The sequence below is a fragment of the Crotalus tigris genome, unplaced genomic scaffold, assembly GCF_016545835.1.
Source record: "Crotalus tigris isolate CLP2741 ecotype Arizona unplaced genomic scaffold, ASM1654583v1 scf7180000024338.4412243, whole genome shotgun sequence".
Classification (NCBI taxonomy): domain Eukaryota; kingdom Metazoa; phylum Chordata; class Lepidosauria; order Squamata; family Viperidae; genus Crotalus; species Crotalus tigris.
Genome location: NW_024100508.1, coordinates 2,279,205 through 2,289,401, shown reverse-complemented (window position 1 = coordinate 2,289,401; position 10,197 = coordinate 2,279,205). Strand labels below are relative to the sequence as shown.

The window sequence follows — 10,197 nt, the reverse complement described above, 5'->3', positions numbered from 1 at the left end:
TGCTGGCCTGGGTTAGGTCTCCCAGGGCCTTTCCCAATCCCTAAGGCAGCCTCTGCTCTACTTAATGACAACAGGAGAGAGAGCTTGGATTCTTCCCAATGGATTCCATTTCTGCATTTGGTTGTTTGGTCAACCCATCCATCATGAAGTGCTCACTTTCCGATAAATGTATACAGGACCACTCTGCCCTCCCAGACATTCAAAGGGGAAGAAGCAGAAAGCTTTCCATATGTATGTATGTATAAAAAAATTCAAATCAGATACCATTGTTTTGGAGACTGTTCTCTCTCTCTTTGCTGGCCCTTGTTGTTTACAGCAAACATGTTTGGAAGGCTTAAAAGATACCCAGATGCATTGGACAAAAATACATACTTGGTTAGAAAAAAATGTTAGGGCAACACATAGATTTTAAACCTGAACTTTTTTTATTAGATATAATTCCAGAAAAAATCAATAAACAAAGTGCATATTTAATATTACATATATTAATAGCAGCGAGGATTGTATTTGCCCAGCACTAGAAAAATGAAGAAACACTATTGGACGGTGAAATAATCAGGAAAATACTAGGCTGTGCTGAAATGGACAAACTTTAAGGATTAAAGAAAAAGAAGATACAAACGCATTTTCAAACGTGGAACTTATTTTATCAATGGCTGGAAAAACGGGCTAGAGAGTAAGAATTTAACTTGTATAACTAAATATAAGAGATGAACCCAGAGAACACGTTGTTTACTAAGCACTCATGAAATGTAACAAATAGAAAATCAATAAAATATTATTATTATGCTGCGATGTTTTCTGTCGATCAGAATTCTCAAGCAAACCATGGCAATTATTCCCTGGAACGGAAGCCAAAGTTGGACATGGAAGAAGCCGAAGGGAACAATATTGAACTCGGCGCTGGAGGAAGCTCCGCTCCGCTCGCTCGCAGCACAGATCGCTGGCCCGGGAGAAGGGAAAGGAGTCGGAAAGCCCCGCCTTTCGATGCCATTCCGGCGGGGTGAATCACCGCCTCCTTCCCGGACGGGCGACGCTCAGCTCCGCGGTTAAGCAGCGGCTTCGCCGGACGAGGAGACGGGGCGCTGCCGAGCCAAGCCAGAGCGGATGGGTCAGCCTCAGTCCGAAACGCAGGGAAGGAGGCAGGGAAGGGAGGCAGCCGGCTGGCTCCCTCTTCTTCGCCTTCCTTTCGAAGCCGCTGGAGGCGGTAGTCGGTGGGCAGGGAGAGGGCTTCTTGCGCGGCAGAAGCTCGCAGGCAGACGCCGCCTCCGGATCCGCTTCTCCGCTTCTTTCGGGCAGATCCGAATGGCGCGTCTTTGCGCGCGGGGAGGGAGGGGGCGCTTCTCGAACGCGCGTTGCTTTGTTAGAGAACCCCGTTTCCTGGTTTCTCACGACCCGTGTCAGCCCCCGAGCGATGGCCCAACGCGCGCTCGGAGCGCTACTTTGCGGGGCTTCTTCTGAGTGGCCCTTCAGGTTTAACCTGTTTGGTGGAACGCAGGAGCTGCATTTGGGCGAGGTTTTAAATGTGTGAGTTTGAAGCTGGGTTTTGGTTTTTTTTGTTTTTTGTTTGCCTCGGCGCGTTTTTCAGCCCTGTTGCTGACACGATTCGGCGTACTTCGCAAGCAAGTGAATGAAGTAAGGGCGTTAAATCGGGTTGCGTCAATCCAGCTGAGGTCCCACGAACGCCAAACTGTCGTGTGTGTGTGTGTGTGTGTGTGTGTGTGTGTGTGTGTGTGTGTGTGTGTGTGTAGGGTGGATTGAGGAAGTTCAGCCTCTGAAGTGCTGATGTCTAGGGTGGAGAAACTCCTGGGGAATTGCTAAAGGGGACCTAGCAGCCTTATGATGATGATTCCATTCATCTAAATTCTAAAAGTTATCTACTGTTGGATCTGGGTTGGCACAGATGCCTGAGATAAACGTGGGATTTGGCTGTAGTGGGACATACTTGATCCAATGCACTGAATTGTTGGTCTCTCTCCTTACCATTAGCATGAATTTGGCATTTGACTGGTATTTTAGCCTATTCCTTCTGTATATTATTATTATTATGGTTGGTTGCACAATCAGCCAGATGTTTATAGATTGGATTTGGCATTTTTGGCTAGCTATCCAGTCAGGACCTGGGATGGGCAAAAGTTGTTGTTTGAAGATGCCACTGCAGATTGTAAGCTGTTCCCAGGAAAGCTATTTTTCTATGCTTCCTGTAATAGGGGCTCGCCTGCAATTAATTTGTTTGGCTCTTGATAGAAGGATGGAAGCTGCATTGAAGACATTAATGAGGCTCTGATCTATCATCATATTTGTGTCAGCTATCTGGAGTAATCAGAAATGAATTGGGCAGCCATATAAATTTTTGAGCAATAATTTTTAAGTCTGTTGAAGAAGCTGTCAGTCCTGCTTCACCAAACGCTAAACTGGGTCTAAACATGGTTTGCAAATTGCAAAGATTCTGTTTGTGCAGTGAATAAACCAAGCTGATCTTCAGGCCTGACTTTTCGTAATGTTTCTTATCCTCAAAAATAGTTCCTAACCTCAATTCAATCAGACAAATACACAATCACACTTCATTTAGAAGTTCATCTGTCTAATATTGTTGGAGGGGCAGACCTGAATGCCCTTCCTTGCCTTAGATGGAAGATTCTCTTTTTGCTCTTATCCCAAAGATATGAGAGTCTGGCTGTGAAGATTCTGAAAATAACTGCATTTCCATCTTAGGAATATGTAACCACTAGGCCACTGTCTACTACTGTAGGTGAAGAAAAATGCTGCCAATTAAGGATAAAAAATTATGTAAAGTACATTCCTTCTAAGCTTCCTGATGCAGGACCTAACTACTGCGAAATTAAAAATGGGGATCATATGTTTTATATTTTATAATACTTACTATGTTATTATACTCTCCATTTTCCTTCCTTTCTATGGTCCCCAGCATTGCTGACTTTGATGTCCTAAAGGAGCCTCCCTTCTTGCAGACCCCAGTATGGATTCTGTTGTGGTCACGGGCCCAGAATCCTTGCCTTTCACCACTAAGACCGATCTTCCAGTCCCGGTGAAAAAGTTTTATCAGGGTGAACCTCTGGCCCTGGGGGTGAGTATGGAGATGAGTGGAATGTTCAGTCTCTCTTTTTGAGAATCCCATGGTCCCCATCTTCTGTTGGAATAGGAGCATGAGGATTCTTTGTTTATGCACATATGAAAATTCTTAACCATTTGTTATTCTGACCAGATAAGGAAATATGTAAAAGCTATATAATCCCCTCCCCCTTAAGGGAAGGTGATCTTGAGGTCTGTAGCATGAGGCCCAGAAAAATAAAATTAACACAAAAATCCCTTCTCTTTGTATTTCTCTCTCTCTCTCTCTCTCTCTCTATATATATATATATATATATATGTGTGTGTGTGTGTGTGTGTGTGTGTGTGTGTGTGTGTGTGTATCTCGATATCAGACATGTGAAACTTGCGATATCACGTGATCTCTCTCTCTCTGTGTATGTATGTATGTATGTATGTATGTATGTATGTATATCTGTATCTGTATCTGTATCTAACAAAACTGGAAACACGGATCACCGAGACTAATTTTTTTTATTAAAACTGAGCTTTTGTCAGCACCTGCTGACGTCGTCAGAGTGTAACCCAGGAATGGGAGGCACGTTCTTATAGTCTCTGTGAAGCCAACAGTTTAGATAATGAGCGCATTATGGGTCTATTCGGCCCCCGCCCTCCCGCAATCAATTGCATCGATCTTATTTCCATCGGGCTGGCTGACGGCTGTTTGACTTTTGGCGCTCTGCCTCTTTCCACTCGCCCCGCCTGCAGGGAGTGTTCGTCTTGCTGCGCACAATTGCCTCGCCGCCCAAGTGACTCTTCCGCATGCGATACTGCCATTTCAGCTGGTCGCTCCTCCATCGTGCTGGCATCGCTGTCCACATTGGTTAAGTGCCCTCTTCTGATGCCCATGAGTCCGGTCTGCCTCCTCATCACCTCCTGCTCCGCCGATCTATCTATCTATCTATCTATCTATCTATCTATCTATCTATCTATCTATCTATCTATCTATCTATCTATCTATCTATATCTCTATATCTCTATATATCTCTATATCATCTCTATCTACACACACACACACACACACACACACTGATTTGAGAATGCCTGATGAGCCCCAAACCAGGATGAAACTGATTGTGTAGTGCCTCCTACTGGCCAGTAGTTTAAGATGACATGAAAAATAGGTTCTCCAGAGATTATTGAACAATTCTAATAAAACCATTTGCCAGTGCCGAGAGATGCTGGATGTTCTTTTGGTTCCCTACTCTTGAATATCACTGAACATGGGAAGGTTGTAGCAGCCACAGTTGAATTGCATTTATAATTAGATATTCTGTTTTAAAATATTGTATTGTTTTCTTAAAGTTCAAAGATTTTTGGAGGGAAGGGTATAAAATTTTATATAGGCTTTGGCATGCATCTTGTTTCCTTCCTACTCTGTTGTTCTGGTTTGTGGTGTGTGGGTTGAAAGTGAAGGCTTTGGGTTTTTTTTTTTCTCTCTTTGCAGATCGCACAGATATTCATAGGAATGATAGGAATAATTTTTGGAATGTTGATCGACATAGTTAACAAACGTGATATTTTCTACCTTATTGTATGGATGCCCTATTGGAGTGGAATCTTGGTAATTTTACATGATGGTGCATTTAAACAATTCAACAACACCACTAGCACAACTAGCACATCACAGCAGTCTTAGGGCAAACTGGCCTTTGTTGAAGGTTGCTTGGAGCTGTAGTTTGCCAGCTGTTGGCTTCTGTAATTTTTTTTTTTTTTTTTTACAGATTTTGCTTTAGGAAAAGAATTGCTTGACTAATTCCCTTTTGTGGCAATATCTGTTTTCCCAAGTTTCAGAAACTTAAGAACTAAGAGCCTACAAATACTAATAGAAGTATCATCTTTTGTTCTTATTGTACAGTTGCTTTTCACTTGCTGCCTCATTCAGCAAACATTCAAAGTTAAAATGGTGCTGGAACCAGTCTTTGATCTTGAGGCCATTGCAGCATCCCCATTGTCATGTGATTGCCATCCAGACGCCTGGCAGCTGGCTGGTTGGCATTTACAACCTTTGCAGCATCCCATGGTTACGTGTGTGCAATTTGTGATCTTTACAGCTGGCTTCTGACTAGTAAAATCAATAGGGAAGTCAGTAGGAGGTTGGTCACAAGTCACAATAACATGAAGTTGCACTTCACAGCCAATTTGATATGCTTAATTACTGCATCTGAATGTAAGGTCATCAATCAGCATGATCATGCAATATCATGCTTTAACAACTGCGTCATTTAGGGATAGAGGTGCTGGTCCCAATTGTGGTGGGTAAGTGAAGACTGTCTTTATAAATATTCTGAATATAAGTTGTCATTCTGTAGCTACACTTCCTACGGCGGTGATGGCAAACCTTTTAGAAACCGAGTGCCCAAACTGCAACCCAAAACCCACTTATATATCGCCGGGTGCTGGGTGGGTGTGACCCACTCGGCAGGCACAGCTACAGTGGGCTTGGCAGACTGGGTGGGCGTGGCCACAGGATGGGTGTGGCTGCAGTAGTCATGGCAGATTGGGTGGGCATGGCCGGGGTGGCCACCTTGATGTTGCTTATGGGGAGGGACATCTGTGGGAGCTGGGCAGGGTTGGGGGAGATCTAGGGGGTCTCTGTCAGGTGGGATGGTGGGCTCCCCAATGGCGGCTCTAGGCTGGCTGGCCTTAGGCCAGTGATGGCGAACATTTAGAGACCACATGTGCTGGGGCGATGGCGCGTGCCAACAGAGAGGGCTCCGCGTGCCGCCTCTGGCACCCATGCCATAGATTTGCCACCACTGTCCTAGGGGCTTCCTTCCATTGGAATCATGAAGCTGAGAGTTATTTGCAGCATCCAGAGCTTTGCTTTTTGTCATAGCAACATGGGGGAAAAAGTTGAATAATAGTGCTGTGTTGCACAAAAATTCAATGATTGTAGCTCCTGGCTGTGACACCTTAAAGCAGCTGCATCTTCAACTAGAATAGAAAAAGTAGATTAGGTTTCAATACAAAAAATGACCAGAGAACAATAGGCAATGACACTAGACAGCAATTTAAGGTGGAAGAGAGATTATGGGTCTGTACTGTAAATCTAGTTCTCTGGGGATAGAGCCATAGTGGTTCACCTTCTTTTCCTTTTTTACCAGTACATCATCTCCGGATCCTTAGCTGTGGCAGCTGCTCGAAATCCCAGGATGCCTCTGGTAACTAATCCATTGGAGAAAAAGTGAAGTCACAGTTTAATCAGAAAGCTTCCATCTGTGGGATCCCAGCAATGCAAGGTTGAGAAAGCCTCTCATCTGAAGCTGTGGAGAGCTACAATCCATTGAGTTGCCAATCACAGGAACTTGGTGGATTTTTGATGTTCCTGGATGGCTAACATCAAACGGAGCATCGTGATGCTTGTGGCTTCTTGTTTAAGAGTCTCTCCCATGAATTCCCTTTTTGGAAGCAGCAAGTCTTTGGCGCATCTCTTTTTGCCGAATTTTGGCAAAGAGGTTCTGCATCTCCATCTCTGATGGAATATTCTAGTTAGTCGAGACAGTTGCTTCCCTGGAAGCAAGCCTATTGAAGTTGTCTCTCTTCTTTCACAGTGACTAATCTGCCATGCAAAAGAGGCTGCATCCAAGCTGTGCTATTCGAGAGGAGCAAGGAGGAGTTGAGCCACTCTTTCAAGGGTTTAAAGGACACCAGCCTTGCCCTTTCTTTCTGGCTAAAGCAAATCTCAAACTGAAATTTTGTTCCCATCATTATCATCATCAGAGAAATCTCAGTTGCATCATAGCCAGCTTTTGTGTGTGTATGTGCGCTTGCGCATTTTTGGGCATATGCTTATTCATTTATTTTGTCTCCCCTAGGTGCAAAGCATGCTGGCAATGAATGTGTTAAGTACTGTAGCAGCTGGTTTGGGCCTGGCATCCCTGTTTGTCACCTTCGCTTTGCCCTACCTATACAGTTTGAATTTGTACTGCGGTACTTTTGAAAACGAAATTAAGGAAAAGTGTAATCAAATCGAGGTACGCCCTTTTATATAAGTATGTGACCTTTCCAAATTCATCCATAAGAAGTTAGTTTCCACAAAAGAACTTCATAAGTGCACATGTATTTCTTTGGAGGACATGCTGGTATAAAAATATCCCAAAACTCCCAAACAGAGTTTTAACCACGGAAAGGTTATTACCATGGGATTTCTATAGAATTTAAGTGCTTTTCTTTTGCCCAATCTTTCCAAAGCATCTACACCAGGGACCAGGGTTGTCCTCAGGGATGGTCAAAGTCTCAAGGTGGCAGTGCTAAAACAGTGCAGTCAAAGTTTTCCTAGATATTTATATGTGGCACAGAAAAAAAAACTGGCTGAAAATAGTCTGATTGGGCTGTACCTCCTCATACTCCAGTAGCTCCAGTTAGCCTGAGCTACTTCCAAATGTTATCACTTTGCTTGGAATGCGAAGATGCCTCTGATAATTAATCTATTGGAGAAGAAATGAAGAGCATGGCCATAACATTCCAAATGATAGCTCATTGCCCCCAATATCTATGGGGCTGCCAAAAAGAAGGGGGGGGTCAGCCTAGTCTCCAAAGCACCTGAAGGCAGGACAAGAAGCAGCAGATGGAAACTAATCAAGGAGAGAAGCAACCTGGAACTAAGGAGAAATTTCCTGATAGAACAATTAACCAGTGGAACAACCTGCCCCCAGAAGTTGTGGGTGCTCCAACAGTGGAGTTTTTTAAAGAAGAGATTGGACAACCATTTGTCTGAAAATGGTATAGGGTTTCCTGTTTGAGCAGGGGTTGGACTAGAAGATCTCCAATGTCCCTTCCAACTCTTACTCTGTTTCTGTTATTGTTTCTATTTTGGACTAAAAATTGCTTCAACCCCCTTATGGCCTTAGGTAATAGAGCCTGCCTATGGCATCCAGCTCATCTTCCTTACTCTAGAATTGGAGATAAATATGCCTATCTGTATGTGCAAAAATGAATATGTTACTTTTCTGCTTCATTGATAGAATTTCGGTAATGGAATACCGATTATTCTTACTGTGTTTACCGCCCTGGAGTTCTGCATCACCATCTCAGTTGCGTCTTTTGGATGTAAGATGCTTTGCCGAAATACCTTCCCTGAAACAGTAAGATTCCAAAGGAAGATGGGTAGTTAATCAAGGGAAATGGATTGAGAAACATGACTTTTGTTACTTGGTTGAATCATATGGAATAGTAGGATTGGAAGGCATTACCTTGGATAAGGTAGCATCCCTTTCTCCCCTCCTCTCCTCAGACTAGTTTTCATATACAGTGGTACCTCGGTACTTGGTGTTAATTGGTTCTGGGAGGTGTGATACATACTAAAAAGGGACGAGTCCTAAACAAACCATGTGACTTATCATATCATCCTTTTTTTGGCCAGGAAAAACTTTCTATCTGTTCCTTTTCCTATGTCAGTGACCTTCCCAGCAGGGGCGACCTTTTGCTTGCCCTCTGTGGTTGTCCCCCTCTTTTTGCAGTGACCTTCCCAGCATGGCTGGCTTCCTGTCCATTCTCTGCAGCTGTCCCCCTCTTCCTAACACAGCACATCAAGTACTCAGCAAACCCTGAGTATTGGGACAACTTTTTCACATCAGAATGTGTCAAGTACCAAATTCGACAAGTTCTGAAGCAGTTGAGTACTGAGGTACTGCTGCAGGGAGATTCTGAGTTACTCTTGATTCATATGTATTTTAATAGTCATTAATGGTCATTAAAAAGATAAAATCCTTATGGAGTCTGTTTTGGCATGAGTTGTGCTGGGTGCAATTTGGACCACAGTGGAGGGTGAAAAAGCTAAAGCCCAGAGCGATTAGAACCACATCTCCATTTACCATAACTCATTAATTTTGCAGATTTGGCTGTTTTGTTATATGTTAAATGTATACACTGAATTGCATTATAAAAAATAAATAATAAATAAAAGCAACGTGTATGCTATGGCTTCAGGCTAAAGGATGCCATTGGCAACAAAGATGAAAGATTGCTGCAAAGGTTGCCAATTTGGGGTAGTTCACATGTTGTATTAAGCATGCAATAAGGGAATTAAAGAAAAATCTGGCTTGACACGTACACTGTGTTGCAAATCTGGCTTATAAATGGTAGTGGATAGTTTCTCATATTGCAATAAACCTAAAGCAAACAAACCACCTTATGAATCTCAGTTCAGATTTCAGCTGATTGGCAGAAGACAATGAAAGATTCTTACCACCCAAATAAGAGATGCCTAATCTGTACACAGTCCAGCTAGCACTTCAGACTGAATTCCAAAAAGATGTTTTGAAAATGTATGACAGCTTGAACCCAGTAACTCTGTTAAAGTATTTAAAGCAGCTGCATCTTTTTCTGGGGCTTTGGAGGTAGCTCTAGCCATGCAAATCAGAAAAGGATTCAGCTGCTTTAAAGAGAGACAGTGCTATCTTTATGCTCCAGTAAAGATTAAGATTCCTCTCAAAGTGCTGAAGAGTCTTATTTGAAGCAAGGACAGATAGAATCAGTCAACAGGCTGTTGGAAAGTGGAGGAATTCCATTCTGAGCTGTGGAATGAGAATGGATGCACAAAAAGTGGTCCTAAAGCTTTTGTTATTTGTTTCATTAGGTTGTGGTCATTTATCAGAATGTGTCTCCTGCCAGTGTCCAACAACATCCACCTCTCGACTGCAAACAGCCAGCACTTCACCCCTGAATTGCTTTTCTTTCAGAGCAGCTATTTTGGAGTGCATTTGCCTCTTGCATATTGAAGCCTTAAACTTTTAAAAGGAATTGCATGGAAGTTTTAACCAGTGGAACATAAAGGGTTTTAATGGACTACGCAAAGCAGTGTGTGTAAATAATCTTCTGAATGTGAATATTTTTTCTTGCTGGTTAAAATATCTCTTTTTGAACTGGGCAGTACTTTGCATCAGGTTATGGTTTGCTGTTGGAAAATCTGTACAGGTAATCCTCAACATATGATCACAGCTGAGCCCAAAGTTGATGTTGCTAAGCAACACATGTGTTAAGTGAATTTTGTCCCATTTTACGACCTTTCTTTCCACAGTTAAGTGAATCACTGCACTTGTTAAGTTAGTAACATGGTTATTAAGTGAATCTGGCTTCCCCATT

The 10,197-nt window shown here is 42.9% G+C and overlaps 1 protein-coding gene across 6 annotated transcripts; it reads left to right on the top strand.

Moving 5' to 3' along the window:
- Positions 1-596: 596 nt before the first annotated feature.
- LOC120300079 (membrane-spanning 4-domains subfamily A member 15-like) lies at positions 597-9,903 on the top strand. Of its 6 annotated transcripts, none has more exons than XM_039325616.1 (7): positions 597-1,214; positions 2,930-3,088; positions 4,559-4,675; positions 6,219-6,275; positions 6,930-7,088; positions 8,079-8,163; positions 9,692-9,903. In XM_039325616.1, the coding sequence occupies exons 2-7, from the start codon at positions 2,981-2,983 to the stop codon at positions 9,847-9,849; spliced, it is 684 nt and encodes a 227-aa protein (XP_039181550.1). In that variant the 5' UTR covers positions 597-1,214; positions 2,930-2,980; the 3' UTR covers positions 9,850-9,903. The 6 variants fall into 6 exon arrangements, with proteins under 6 accessions (XP_039181550.1, XP_039181548.1, XP_039181549.1 ...); XM_039325614.1 differs by having other exon boundaries at positions 607-1,111; XM_039325615.1 differs by having other exon boundaries at positions 1,118-1,527.
- The last annotated feature ends 294 nt before the right edge of the window (positions 9,904-10,197 follow it).

Excerpts from the sequence above, each read along its gene's own strand:
- LOC120300079 (XM_039325616.1), top strand. The coding sequence starts at position 2,981 with ATGGATTCTGTTGTGGTCACGGGCCCAGAATCCTTGCCTTTCACCACT. Across the intron at positions 6,276-6,929 it reads GAAATCCCAGGATGCCTCTG|GTGCAAAGCATGCTGGCAAT; the intron begins GTAACTAATCCA and ends TGTCTCCCCTAG. Across the intron at positions 8,164-9,691 it reads CTCAGTTGCGTCTTTTGGAT|GTTGTGGTCATTTATCAGAA; the intron begins GTAAGATGCTTT and ends TTGTTTCATTAG.